The sequence below is a fragment of the Jaculus jaculus genome, chromosome 17, assembly GCF_020740685.1.
Source record: "Jaculus jaculus isolate mJacJac1 chromosome 17, mJacJac1.mat.Y.cur, whole genome shotgun sequence".
Taxonomy (NCBI): Eukaryota; Metazoa; Chordata; class Mammalia; order Rodentia; family Dipodidae; genus Jaculus; species Jaculus jaculus.
Window position 1 is genome coordinate 38,434,999 of NC_059118.1, and position 15,719 is coordinate 38,450,717.

The following is a 15,719-nucleotide window of genomic DNA, read 5'->3' on the forward strand; positions in this document are numbered from 1 at the left end:
TGTCAACTTGACTATTTTAACATCTCCAAGGAGACCAACCTCTGGGCATGGCTGTGAGGAGATTTATACATTGGATTAATTAAAGTGGCAAGTTCCACCTTATCTGTAGGCTGCAACACTCTGCGGGGTGGAATCCAGGACTGAATGAACAAGTTAACGCAGGGGACACCGGCACTCATCTCGGGTCTTGTGCCTGTGCGCACAATGCGAGCAGGACCTCCCACTCCTGCTGCCATGACAAGCCTTTTCGGTTCCAAGTTGCTTCTGTCAGATCTTTTGTCACAGCAATGAGAAAAGTAACTACCACTATGTCTCCACCTTGTTATCAGCAAGTCTCAGTGCACTGTCTAGAATGTTAAATGGACAGTTGAAGAAACGATGGTCTTATATAGGTACTCTACCAAAAGTACTAAAGGACCTATCAAAGGACCTAAGACAGTTGTTCTGAAGATGACATACTATGGTCTTATCCCTACCACACCCAGATGAATGCACCCAGTTTTACCACACACTGCCTATAGGTGAAGGATGTAAATGTAGGAACTTGCAAACATAATCTTCATTTATCTGATCTTTGCTTGAATCTTCATCTGGAATTCACTTCATAACTTGAATAACAACTATGTTGACTCATTGACGTTTAAAGAAAATATAAGCAACTTCCTGTCCCCACAGAAATAACTTCCTATCCATGTTAAAAACAAAGGCAGCATGTTGGGCGCCCATGACATACTTATATGCAAACAGCTACCTCTCAAGCTTAACATAACAATTTTGGGGGAAATGTTTTTCTTAAAATTTTCTCTAATAAAATAACAAAATTCAATGACATACATTCCCATGTTTCTGGCCTCTGCTTGACTTAGATGTTCTTCTGGTCCTACTATTTTTATAGTACTGATTTCATGTTTAGCTTTATCAAAAAACTCCTTGATGTCCTTTTCATGGTACACTTCCTGTAATATATTTTAGAAATCACAGAGAGACAATCAAGATGACTGAAGTATTCACACAGGCTGTGCTTCTCAGATTTATTAACTGCATAATCCCTTCAATTACAAAAATGTTAGACTTAACCAATTATTTGGAAGCATACAAAGAATCTAAAGTATATCTATATTAATATTCTTTAAAAAGGCTATTTCAAAATTATTTACATATTGCTCCTGTAATAAATACTCAATGTCAGCATACTAAAAAATTTTCATATCTCAAGGAAAAAAATCAGCTTATAGTCTGAGAATCTTGCTCATGGAATTTTGCGGAAGAGGGGGTGGAAATATTGTTAGAGCCACAAGTTAGGACACTGCACAGAGACATTGCCTCTTCCCCATAACTGCCTCTTCACCATAACTGATGGCTGCCCCCACAATCCTTGACCCACAATACCCATGGGTTGACCTGAAATCCCAATGAGGAGGGTCCCTTTGGGAAAGGGGTACGGATGAGGGAAAGAATGGCACCAATATATGCTGTTTACATACTATGTCCATAAATAATAAAATATATTTAAAAATCCAGAAAATGTATATTAAGTATAATAAACACTAACCTGTATAACAAGTTACAAGAGAAAATATTAAAATATTTATTAAATCCAGAGGGTACAGTTAATAATCACATACATAAAATAATTCATCTTTAAAAATAAAGGACAAATAGCCGGGTGTGGTGGCGCACGCCTTTAATCCCAGCACTCGGGAGGCAGAGGTAGGAGGATCGCCAAGAGTTCAAGGCCATCCTGAGACTACATAGTGAATTCCAGGTCAGCCTGAGCCAGAGTGAGACCCTACCTCAAAAAAAAAAAAAAAAAAAAAAAAGGAGAAATGCTAAAATAATCTTATTGACAGAAAAACAATGAGAAAAATCATCAGGTTAAAATTTCCAATTTAGTATGATTGAAATCAGTTTAAATTTAGACAAGATTATCATTCTCCATCACTGCAAAATTTTGAAGCTGTTTGTGAATAAATTTCACTGAGTTTTCTGCTCTTTTTCACAGTTAAAATCACCTAGCACATCAAAATTACACAGAGACAATCTTAAATAAAATGATAAAACTAAACATCAAGGAGTGTAAGGCCACACAAAGCAGGTAAGATATAAAAGAAAGATATAAAAAGCAAAAACTTTTATGTTGGCATCAAGATATGTATATATGTGTATAGATATATACATATTCATTTTGCAAAGCAAATGTCAAATATTTCCTCTTAAAATCAGATAGTTTTCTTAAAATTTAAGATACTCTCTGCTAAAAGTAAATGATTAGCCAACAAAGAATACAAAAAAAGAATGGTGAATCAAAATTTATGATAACAAAAAGAGAGAAAATGACATACTTCACAGTTTTTCTACAAAGAAAAAAAGAGGTTTTTATACAGGAGATGTCTGGGAGGCTCTGAATATTTCTGAAAGAGATGTCAGGATCAAATTCCTTTGGGGAAGACCATACCACTGTGAGATTAACCCGAATGATGCTCTTTCTGGAAGCAGGAGCAAGTCCGGATGTAATGGTATTATCATAAATTACATCAATGGGCAATCTTTAAAAGAAAGTATACTAGGTAACTCAAATGCACCCATGACCTTCATTAAAATGGAAAACAGACATTTTTGATCTGCAAATCTGGCAGTTCCCTGTGGTTCAGCTTAACACTATAACGCTACCTTCAAGGTTCTAGGATCTGAGGTGTTAACACAGCAGGGCAGTAATTACCCCCAAAGTGCACAGTATTTCAATGAATTAATATTATGTTTTTTAAAAAAAAATTGTTCATTTTTATTTGAGAGAGACAGGCAGAGGCGCGGGGGAGGGGAAGAATGGGTGTGCCAGGGCCTCCAGCCACTGCAAACGAACTCCATATACATGCCCCCCCGCCCCGTGCATCTGTGTAACATGGGTCCTGGGGAATCGAGCCTCGAACCAGGGTCCTTAGGCTTCACAGGGAAGCGCTTAACCACTAAGCCATCTCTCTAGCCTGATTTATGTTATTTTTATAGATTATTATTCATGGAATTTTCTTGTTTTTGTCTTTTTGTTTTACACAAACAGCAGTGTCTCCAACATATCTTTCACATACAATATTCAGGTTTCAATTACTTACTTTATTATGAATAAAAAGTTTAAGTGCTTCTTTGGGATAATCCAATGTCAACAACTTGTCCAGAAACCGAGGTAGGAAAGGGGTTGGTTGTTCAATAAAAATACCCATGGTTACATTTGGATGCACCTGGCAAATATAAAACAAATTATGATCAGTGTGGTTTTACTTTAAATTCTCTTCAGCTCTTAATTTGTATCACAGGATCAAAGGGGAAAATGCCAAAATCTCCCTTCAGCAGTCGCTGGCCTCAAATTTCCCTATGACAGTTCTCTAACACAATGAGTAAATGCTTGTGGAACCAAACAAAGTGATTTCACTATATTGTGTCTTGTTCAGTTAAATTTTAGATATGTCATATCGACCATATGGATTTGAGTAAGGATACCATCTGCTCTAGTAGTCAATAATTTCTTCACTATAGCCTGGCCCTCCCCAACACACACACACACACACACACACACACACACACACACACACACACACCTCTTCACATCTGAAAGTTGTTTTTAAAATTCCATCTAAAACACCAGAATTTGGGGCAGGGGATATTGCTCACTGATAAGAGGGCTGGTCTGGGGCTGGAAAGATGGCTTAGCGGTTAAGCGCTTGCCTGTGAAGCCTAAGGACCCCGGTTCGAGGCTCGGTTCCCCAGGTCCCATGTTAGCCAGATGCACAAGGGGGCGCACGCGTCTGGAGTTCGTTTGCAGAGGCTGGAAGCCCTGGCGCGCCCATTCTCTCTCTCTCCCTCTCTCTGTGTCTGTCGCTCTCAAATAAAAATAAATAAATTAAAAAAAAAAAAAAAAGAGGGCTGGTCTGGTATACAAGAAGCCCTGAGGAAAGAGGAAAAAAAAGTGAGGAAGGACTGCCCTTTCTATGCAAGTGCCTTAACAGCTAAGCTATCTCTCCAGCCTAACTGTCCATTTTATACTCATTTTACTGACATTTATTTGGCTTTCCTTTATTATCATTTTTTATATAAGGAATACTACTTTCACTAATATATTTATGTGAATCTGTATATGTGTGTGTGTGTGTGTGTGTGTGTGTGTTTTATTAAAGCTCTTTAGGTATGTTTAGGTGTGGTTTATCTTTCATTATTAAAAAAAACTCTGAAATACTAGATAGATAGATAGATAGATAGACAGACAGACAGACAGACAGACAGATAGGATATAGATATAGAGAGAGAGCTAGCGCAGTCCTTGTGATTTACAAATTTTAGCAAAAAGAATGAAAGTTCCTGGTTTGGGAAGGGAAAACAGAACACAAGGATATTACCAGTGCAACTTGCTAAGTCAGGCCTATGTGAACATTTCCTCATGGTCCACTTAGAAACTATCTTAAAGATTAAATAGAAGGATTAAAGTTAGTTTTTCTTTTCTTTCCTTTTTTTCAGGTCCCACACATATATAGTATGTAAGCACTCTTAATACTAAGTCATATTCCCAGACCAAGGAACATAGATGCTTTTAAATCTTGTGTTAAGAAGTGTTGAATTAGCTGCTTTTTTTCAGATCTCTTTACCCCCATCCCTTTATTAACTGAATTATAGTTAGTGTCTGTTTGCAAAGAAGTCCATCTGCCCACTAAAGAAGTCTATGTGTCCAAGGCTGTACTTATCATTCATTCACTCACACAAACAACGGAATTCATGAACACTATGGGATTTTTAAAGCTGGATGAATGCATTGCATTTTAAATCATGTATGATTATCAGTTTATGGGAGCCGGGGTAGAATGTGGCAGTTTGATTCAGTGGTCCCCCATAAACTTAGGTGTTCTGAATGCTAGGTTCCCAGCTGATAGAGATTTGGGAACCAACACCTCCAGAAGGCAGAGTATTGTTGGGGGTGGGCTTATGGGTGTTATAACCAGCAATTCCTTGCCAGTGTTTTGCACACTGTCCTGTTGCTATGGTCCACCTTATGTTGACTAGGAGGTGATGCCCACCCATCGAGGAGCTTCCCCCTCAAGCCTGTAAGCCAAAATAAACCTCTTTTTTCCCCACAAGCTGCTCTTGGTTGGGTGATTTCTATCAGCAATGCGAACATGACTGCAACAAGCCTATTGTATCATCTTATGTATTTTTATAGTTGTCATATACATGTGTGTAAAATTTCATTTCAACCCCTGCTATCTCTGACATGGCCACTGCTACCTTCACATAGTAGCCTCTGGCCTATATCTAAATTTATGTGATTTTAACTTCCTATTCAATTTTAATCTCTTTATTCCTAATGCACAATTACATGGAAAATATGCAATTAACCAATCCTGGTGGCTCACATCTCTAATTTCAGCACTCAGGAGGTTGAAATAGGAGGACTGCCATGAATATGAGGGCAGTCTGGTCCACAAACTGAGTTCTAGGTCAGCCTGACCTAGAGTGAGAATATGCTTAAAACAAACAAATGAAAAAATAAAAGGCAGGGCTGGATAGATATCTTAGTGGTTAAAGCGCTTGCCTGTGAAGCCTAAGAACCCAGGTGAATCTCTCAAAGTCCCACATAAGCCAGATGCACATGAAGGCGCTTGCATCTGGAATTCATTAACAGTGGCAAGAGGCCTGGTGTGCCCATTCTCACTTTCTCTTCCTCTCTCTATTAAATAAACAAAAATAAATTTTAAAAAAATTTTTTTTTGTTCATTTTTTATTTATTTATTTGAGAGCGACAGACACAGGGAGAAAGACAGATAGAGGGCGACAGATAGAATGGGCGCGCCAGGGCTTCCAGCCACTGCAAATGAACTCCAGACGCGTGCGCCTCCTTGTGCATCTGGCTAACGTGGGACCTGGGGAACCGAGCCTTGAACCAGGGTTCTTAGGCTTCACAGGCAAGCGCTTAACTGCTAAGCCATCTCTCCAGCCCCAAAAATAAATTTTTAAAAATACTAAATTTTATTTTACTTTTGTGAATGAGTATTATTCCATTCTAGTACATTTTAGTAGCCTATAAGACAAAATGAGTAAAAAAATCAAGCTGTTTAATCCTATATTCAAAACAAGTAGAGTAAAATATTTTAATGCAAACATTTTTCTATTCTTGAAACAGAAAATTTATTTAATGAGAAAAAATAGAAGGTATTAATTCACCCTCCAGAGGAATTTACTCCTTTCTGCAAAAAAGATCAAGATGAATATTTAAAAGTCTTCACAGAACAGCCTCATTGAGAAATACCCTGGCACTCTGTCCAGACAGGAAACATTTCGTTTGTTCTTTGAAAGAGTGGCCAGAATGTCTTTCTTTCAAGTAAAATCAGGCTCTATTTAGAAGCTCCTAAGGTACGTAATTTCCTCTGCATCCTCCCTTCCAACAGTGATTAGAAGCTACTGAATTCAGGAACTCAGGACTGTGTCCTGCAAACACTGCACTATCAGGGATTCCGCAATAAGGAAAGGTGCCAAGCTCTTGCTCATCTGTGGCTCTAACTGAGATGGCATCTGTACCTTCTCAGGAACCCTGTAGCTATTTCTGCTTCAAAAACAGTTCCAGACAAAAATTTATCAATTTCTAAATCAATGCTTCTACTTAATTTAAACATAATCTGTTACCTAATAAGATAACCTGCCTTTATTCCTGAACTTCATGACAATGTACAGATTTTAGTTCTAGTTCACACAAATCAAGCCCACCTACCTCTACTGTAGACAGGTCAACTGTATCAATATCACAAACAGTACATCCATTTTCCTGTGTCCATGAATTAGGTACATAGTTTCCAAAATAATTTAGGAGAATCTAGAAAATAAAGGAAAATGATGGGAATAAAAATAATCCTCATCCCCAATGTGCTCACTTTATAACCATCTAGTGTCATAGTGAGTTTTCTGAAATCCCACTGGTATCCCCTATACATGTACACTGAGCCAAACTTTTTTCAGATGATGAGGCATTAAACACTGAACGCTATGTCTAGAAATGCAAAGATGTGGTATAAAGCATAGATGTTATATTATGTGATATAAGGACAAAAATTAGAAAACATAAACCTAAAGATATATGAAACTACTTTTTTTTTTTTTTTTTGAGGTAGGGTTTCACCCTAGCTCAGGTTGACCTGGAATTCACTATGTAGTCTCAGCATGGCCTCGAACTCATGGCGATCCTCCTACCTCTGCCTCCCAAGTGCTGGGATTAAAGGCATCCGCCACCATGCCCGGCTCAAACAAGTGTACTTTTAAATGAGCAAATGAGACACTTCCTCAAAACCACAATAAGTCACATTAATAGTAACTTAGTTCAAATGTCCAACCCAGGCATTTTCAGTAAATGGGACAGTGGTAATGCAGTCCCTTACCAACACATCACACAAAACAATTAGTAAATACCATAAACAAAAGACCTAAATCTATCCTGCACTATCTCATATTGATTGGTAGCTGATGTAGGGAGAGATTAAAATAGATCCTTGGCAGCTCCTGATTCAATACCTCCACAATTCTCCGACAGTGCAGGATGCTGGGATGGGGAGTGGCTGGGTGGCTGAGTGCTTTCTGCACAAGCATGAGGACCTGAGCGCAACACAGAGCCCCTATGCAAGATTCTGGGCATGGCCACGCATGGATGAAACCCCAGCACTGAAAGGGGCTGAGAGCAGGATTTCTGGGGTGACTAGTCAGCCATTCTCAGTAAAAACAGGGAGCTCTGTGCTCAATGAGAGGCTGTCACAGTGATATAAAGCAGAAGAGGCTCAAGGAAGACATGCAAAGTCTTACTCTGGCCTCAGCATGCATGAGCACAGGGCCAGGACATCCTTTTTGATTTGTGAGCTCTCTCTGTATCTGTAACTATTCCTTTCATCTCTATGAAAACTATGACTGGGAATGTATTGTTGGGGGACTGTTAAGAGAAGGAGGATGTTCTTCAAGTAATCAATAAATTCTTGAAAACCTATAATATTTGAAATAGTGCACAAGAAATTCTATTGACATATAAATAAGTCACCACAACCTTTAATACCTTAATACCTCAGAGTGATATGAGCCATTGTAATCTACCTCCTCATGGATTTTTACCTCAAAATAGTGAAGGCTGAACAGTGTTGGCTATAATTCAACAATACAGTATATTACACTTATATAAACAGACACACATATATATGTGTGTATGTATATGTTTTGGAGGTAGAGTCTCACTATAGCCCAGGCTGACCAGGTACTCAGCTCGATACTTCCAGGTTGGTGTCAAACTCACAGCAATCCTCCTACCTTTGCCTCCCAAATGCTGGGATTAATGGCATGTGCCACTACTTCCAGCTCTTATTTATTTATTTGAGAGAGAGGAGGGGCAAGGAAGCAGAGAGAGACAGAAAAAGAGGGAGAAAATGGGTGTGCCAGAGCCTTTAGCCATTGCAAATGAACTCCAGACACATGTGACACCTTGTGCATGTGGCTTATGTTGGGTACTGGTGAGTCAAATGTGGGTCCTTAGGCTTTGCAGGCAAGTGCCTTAATCACTAAGCCATCTCTCCAACCTACCTTTTGCCATTTCAAAGTGGGATAAAATTTAAAAAATCAAATTTATTAAATCAGAGGTTAAAAATATAACAAAATACTAAATAAATTTTTCTTGTTTCTCAAGCACTAAAAGAGATCAAAGATAAAGTATTAATCCACTATGTTTTTATTAGATTCCTTCCAAATACTTGGGATTCTGTTCAAATATTTATTTTTCTTATTCATTATTAAGAATTTTTTATTTTATTTTATTTTTTTAAATTTAATTTATTAGTTTTCTTTTCAGTAAATACAGGCAGTTTGGTACCATTATTTAGGCTCATCTGTGATCTACCCCCTCCCATTAGACCCTCCTTGTTATTGAAAATGGGTCGTGCATTGTGGAGTTAGCCCCCAGTTACTAAGAATTTTTTATTTTTTAACTTACTTATTTACTTGAGAGAGAGAGGAAGAAAAAGAAAGAGGGAGAGAGAATGGGCACTTAACAACCTCCAGCTAATGCACACAAACTCCATGTGAATTCACCCCCTTCTGCATCTGGCTTACATGGGTCCTGGAGAATCGAACTGGACTCCTTAGGTTTTGCAGGGAAACACATTAACCGCTAAGCCATCTCCAGGCCCTGTTCAAATATTTCTGTTGTGCAGAACAAATATTCTATTTTGCTGATAAAGTACACAGTGAGTTAGCCTGTGTGCTCCAGATATCATGGACCCAACTACATCTCATCTCTGAAAAAGTACACTGTGAGATAACCTGTGTCCTCCAGACATCGTGGAAGTGACTACATCTAATATGTGAGAAAGTACACTGTGAATTAACCTGTTTACTCCAGACATCGTGGACATGACTGCATCTAATATCTGAGAAAGTGCACTGTGAGTTAACCTGTGTCCTCCAGACATCATGGATGTGACCTCAACTAATCTGAGAAAGTACACTGTGAGATAACCTGTGTTCTCCACACATCGAGGACGTGACCTCAACTAATCTCTGAGAAGTAAATTGTGAGATAACCTGTGTTCTCCACACATCGAGGACGTGACCTCAACTAATCTCTGAGAAGTAAATTGTGATATAACCTGTGTCCTCCAGACATCGTGGACGTGACCTCAACTAATCTCTGAGAAGTAAATTGTGATATAACCTGTGTCCTCCAGACATCGTGGACGTGACCTCAACTAATCTCGGAGAAAGTTTGCTGTGAATTAACCTGTGTCCTCCAGACATCGTGGATGTGACCTCAACTAATCTCTGAGAAAGTACATTGTGAGTTAACCTGTGTCCTCCAGATGTTACATTCTTGACTACATCTAATCTCTTCAGCAAAAGCCAGTCATGGACAAGTAACTCACCAGTTTCTTGTGGATTACATTATAGGATAATTTAAGAAATAGCCAATATATAGCAATGGCACTCACTAAAGGCAGTTCAAGAGTCAGTGGTATTATAATGTGCCTTTATCACCAAAACAGAAAGAAAAAGTGGACTTTTCATTGCCAAATGCAAACACTGATCACTCCCTTTCTACAGAATGGTACCATTTAGAAGGAAGTGAAAACAGGTCTGTGTGGGGAAAAAAAAAAAGTTCATTTATTAATCATTGTTTTAAAAGGCATGCACACTGTAAGAATGAAAGGCACAGTTTTATTTAAAATATTCTAGGAAAGGATTTGTAAAGGAAGTACAAGTCCCCCAAATACCTGACCATATTTTAAATCCTCATCACATGTAAAGACTGACACTCTTCCCCACCTTAGAAATGTCAGTAAAATTTGGTATTTGTTTCACGTATTATTTATTAATCATTTCACCAGAATTTTTATGTGAATATGAAAATTTTGAATAAGGTTGGGGCCTAAAAAGGCACAAGAAATTTCAGGATAAAAATCTCATTTTGTAACTTTCCACTCGCTGACCTTTGGTTCAGGAGTAATTAATAGTTTGAGAAACATTCTCTGTAATGGGAAGCTTCCCTCCTTTGGAAGGAGCTTCTCTCATCGCATGGCAGAAGTTATTCCTCAGCCCATGACATCTGTTTTCTTCCTGCATAAACTTCTGCTGGCAGCTCTGAAGGTGTAGAATGTAACACGGCTGCCCTGGGTTCTCCTACTACCAGGTGGTAGTATTTTCCCAAGTCCTCTTGCTCAATACCAACAGAGTTCCAAATATGATTTCACTTGCATTGGCAGAGAAAATTTTCAAGCCATGTCTGTCTCTCTTTTCATCCCTCCATCTCCTCCCCTCAATCTCTACTCTAGATACCTATTATTCAAAGTTAGAGTCTAAGCACCATGACTTTTAGGCATAAAATAAAGGACACTACTTTTTTTATTACCAATGAATTTAGTTACAGTGATTAGTTGTTTCCATGTGCAAAACAGGTCATTTGCTCATCTTGTTTAATGTCTCTTAACAATTTCTAGTTAGAGTAAATGGTGAGCATTACAGAAGTGTGGCTTGCTCTACAGGCGTGTGGCCACTACAATGATATATTGACCTAAAGATGAGTCATAAAAGAGGATGTCAATAAATTTTTCACACTAATGTTTTTTTAAAAAATATTTAAAACAGGAGGAAATAATGACCTTCCCATACCATTCCATAGCCTACCTCCAGAAATAAAGGCAAAGGCTACTCACTTTGGTGGGTCCGTTTCCATTAATCGCCACTGGTAATGTTTCATAAAATGTATTCTTGACTCTGGTCTTACCATTTTCAAATTTTAAAGCGACTTCATCTGAGTTCAAGAGAAAACGAATTTTAGTAGCTTAGAAGGTATGTGGGCCTGTATGTGCTCACGTGGGGTGCTGCTACACAATTTCTCAGACTGAATACCCATTTCTTACAACACTCCAAAATTTTGTTTACTCCAAGTCACTGTTAAGAAAACTGAAAAATGGATGGCAACAATGGATATAGTAGTGAACTCCAAGAACACCAATCCCAACTGCTCTAATCTGGGACCAGCACAATGCCATGGGAGAAGGGTGGGGGCTGTATAGTGTGAATGTCAGCTTTGCATTCCTGTCTCAGTTCCCTTGATTACAATGTCATCCTGGTGGACTTACTAATTCAATTTATCCATTCATAGATGGACCGAGGCCAGCCTTGCACGGTTATGTTGTACAGCACACTGTGTGTGTTTGTATTTTACAAGTGGCCAGCTGATGGTATGTCCCATTCTCAAACACCAGCCCCATGTGACCACCTGGGGGACACTGAGAGAAGAGTAGAAGCAGTTCTATTTTCAGACTACTTTCTTCTCTCTTCCTAAACACTCTGAATGCAATGCCTACCACCAGGAAAATCTATTCACTGTGTGAACTGAACTGATGAACTGTGTTTAGTTACATATTATTAACATATCATAATCTTTAACATATTAATGGATTAAGGCATTTTGATTTTAGTGTATTGATTATTAATAGTACTATAAAAATGTATCACTAGACAAGCACATTCAGTGCATACACTCATAATTACATTCTCATTCTTCCTTGATCCACCCCACAGGTGTCACCATCAACTTTCAGCTGAATCAAAAGGAAATACTCTGTGCCAGAGAGATGTTCAGTGCTTAAAGGCATTTGCTTGCAAAGCCTGAATGCTTGGCTTCGAATCCCAGTACCCATGTACAGTCAGATACATAAAGTGATGCCTGTGTCTGGAGTTTGTCTGCAGTGTTCTCATTCTCTCCCTGTGTCTCTCAACTTGCAAATAAATAAATATTATTTTTGATAAAGGAAGCACTCAAACTCCTGGGAAATCCAAAACATAAAGAATTTAATCCAATGTTTCCTAGTAAGATGTAACCAATTCAAACTACCTTCAATCCCAGTTGGAGACTGAAAGTTGTTACTTAAGGCTTTAACTTATCTTTTTCTCTTAGGTAAGATCATCCTATGTATATAAGGTACATATTAAGGTGAATTCAAGCCCAGTGTTTAAAGGATATAACCTCAGTCACAGCCCCAAATGGATGTGACACTGTAGTTGTTGCAAACACAAGCATTCATTCTACAAACAAGAAGCTCAGCATTTAGAACTTGTACCTATAGCTCCATTTAGGGCCTGGAATATTTTGCATTTGTGATCCAAAGTGATGTTAAAAGCTTCCTAAAAAATAAGGAAAAAATAACATTGAAAGTGACAACAAAAGCAGCAAACATCCCCATCATATTATCACACTCTGTGTTCAAGGGGAAGCTACTACTTAAAATGCTTGCTATGCATGTAAATGTTGAGATGTCTGATATATACAAATCACTTGGAAAGATACTAATATAGATTTTATGTTTCCCTGGTGACCATACACACAAACACAGAATTCAGAAATGGTAGAACTGTATCTACTATGTACAAAACATTAATTTACTTCATTTAAATATAAAAATATTCACAAATTAAAGTTTATCTTTCTCCAAACTCACACTTAAAGCAATTTCAAGACCTGTTTTCTCTACAGTCTATGGCTCCCTGATTACTGCCTCCACTCTCTCACCGATTATAACTGGATGCCTTAATTCATTTTGTGTAGCCACATGATATATTCTTGCCATAGAAAAGGGACAGTATTTTGTGAGCCTGCAGCAAGGCTCTCCAAAGAGCGTTGAAACTTAGAGAGCGCACTGTTTTACTAGTATGCCTTTCAGATGCTCAAAATACACGTGGGATGATGGCTGGCATACCGGCAGTCAAGTTGGTGAAATAGGATATACTGGAAGCAGGAACTCTATTCTAACGGAGAAGTAAGAAGAGCTGTCTTTCCTGACAGCAGAATACCCCTGTCAAAGCTTGTGTTCCTCACCTCTTTTCAAAAATATGTCAGTATTGGGATGGAGAGATGGCTGAGAGGTTAAGCGCTTGCCTGTGAAGCCTAAGGACCCCAGTTCGAGGCTTGATTCCCCAGGACCTATGTTAGCCAGATGCACAAAGGGGCGCACACTTCTGTAGTTTGTTTGCAGTGTATGAAAGCCCTGGTGTACCCATTATGTCTTTCTCTCTCGCTCTGCCTCTTTCTCTCTCTGTCACTCTCAAATAAATAAATAAAAATAAACAAAAATTTTTTAAACATGTCAATATGAAAAATATATTCACTTATAAAACATCTACTTAGGATACTACCATTTCAAGCTACTATGTAACAAAGGTAGCTTTCTTATGTATGCATTATCATGATATTAAGCTTCATCTGTGGCACTGGAGCTAAGGTCCCCAAGCTCAATGGAATTTCATTGTCATTCTGCTTCATGCTCTAGAGTCTCAAAAATTCCTAGCCCTCCAGTTGGCTATAAAATCCGAGACCCATCGCTGAATCATGTCTAGACCACAGTATTTGCATCACCGACCACTTGGACATAAAGGAGGCATTTATCCTAGATGTTTCCCAGCACCCTCAAACTCCAAGGCCAGGATGTCCCTGTTTCCAGTGTGTTGCAGGGAACTATAAAATTGAAAAGTGTCTTTTGTGTGTCTTATACACATGCCATTTCGAACTCTCAAAACCAGCACTGTCTTAGATATAGTGGCACATGACTGTAATTCGATGACTACCGAGGTAGAGACCAGAGGATAAGGAGTCCAAGGCCTGCATAAACTATGAGAAAACCTGTCTCAAATGAAAAATAATAAACAAATAAAGGTGTTACTTCCAGCAGAATTATTGACAGATATCTGTTTCACAATATGACAGCAGTTTTTCTCTGAAGTTCTTGGGATGTCACTGTTGTCTCTGGGTCTCCAGGCTCAGGGACCTCATTCTGGCATATAAGGCGGACTGAAAAGTGTGTGTGTGTTGGGTGTAAGTGTGTGTAGGGACAGCAGTTGTTTTGTTTTCCATTACTGGTTCTGAGGTATACTGATGTTTCTTAAGTATAGAAAATAACAGTGCCAGACTTATTTTTCCCCTCCCTCACTCACCTCAGTTTGGCAAGGCTTCTGACACAGCCACCAAAAAGCACAGGGACATGTTCAGACAGTGTTCTCATGCGACAATGAGAGAGACTCACCTACTTGTCATGTTTCTCTGACTCGCACTATTTGAAGTGTGATATTAATGAGAACAATGTATAATTCAGTTTTCAACTGGAACACTATCAAAATTGCTTGTTTCTAACCACTCCACTTTAACAAGTAAAAAAATCAAAGCAACCAAAACAGTAAAACAAAAGAAAATAATGCTGGCTCTTACCCTTTTCACGGGATCAATGTAAACCTTAGTGTAAAATAGCTGGTCATCATCATTGTCCTGGAGATTCCACTCCTGGACAATGTGGTTGATATATGGAGCATAGCCAATAAATCCTGCAACACAGCAGACAGGCAAGAAAGAATTCAAGAGTGACAACCCGACTGTGTGGACATCAGCGCCAACGGAGAGCTGTACGGCAGCAAAGCATGAGGTCTCACCATCGGGTTAGATGTTCCTGCCCTGCTCATGGTGAAAGCAATGTTCATTATCATTAAGTTCCCTGCATGGATAGGAGCTACAATGGAGTTTTACTCACAAAATTATTCAACAAGAGCTACAGTAGAACTTTACTGACACAACTGTGCAACAGGAGCTCTACCGACACTGAACTGTATGACCGGAGCCACAGCAGAGCTTTAGTAACACAACTTCCAGCAGAGCTGCAGACAGAGCGCAGAAGCTGCTGCAGTGCTACCAATACAATAGCACTATAGCAGAGAGTTACGTAACTATGTGACAAATAGAAAAGACCTTCTAAATAAAAACTTCCTCAGTCAACTAACAGCAATTTTTCTAAGGTTTCCAAGAGAAGGCTCTGTAGAAAAGGAGTAGAGTATGAACTTTCCCTCTGTCCCTCTGAATCTACTCCTGGGGGACCTTCTGCAATTGAGCCACTATTTCTGCAAGAAAAAAAAAAAAAAAATGCTTCTTCTGCCAGGGTCTTCACACCTATTCCAGAGGAGCTAACATAATCACAGAAATGCAGGGTTTCTTACTTACTACAAGAATCCCAAAGACATTTGGGGATTTTTTCCATTACTTGAACCAGTCATTACTATGAATGTTAAAACATTTCCTGGCTAGGTTTTATATGACATTGTCTGAAAAGGGGAAGTCTAAAATTGGAGCGTCTTGGCCTTCGAGCATAAGTGTGCATTCTGCCAATAGCTTGAGCCTATAA

General features: G+C 38.8%; 1 protein-coding gene across 2 annotated transcripts in view; it reads right to left on the minus strand.

Moving 5' to 3' along the window:
- Positions 1 to 15,719, minus strand: part of Plod2 (procollagen-lysine,2-oxoglutarate 5-dioxygenase 2) — a 91,396-nt gene that overhangs the window by 13,020 nt on the left and 62,657 nt on the right. For both annotated transcript variants that reach the window (XM_045136434.1, XM_045136433.1), the window contains 6 exons: positions 14,759 to 14,871; positions 12,621 to 12,684; positions 11,208 to 11,305; positions 6,746 to 6,847; positions 3,108 to 3,233; positions 835 to 956 (listed from right to left, as the gene is read on the minus strand). In XM_045136434.1, the coding sequence (XP_044992369.1) occupies positions 835 to 956; positions 3,108 to 3,233; positions 6,746 to 6,847; positions 11,208 to 11,305; positions 12,621 to 12,684; positions 14,759 to 14,871 (625 nt within the window). The remainder of the gene's footprint in view (positions 1 to 834; positions 957 to 3,107; positions 3,234 to 6,745; positions 6,848 to 11,207; positions 11,306 to 12,620; positions 12,685 to 14,758; positions 14,872 to 15,719) is intronic.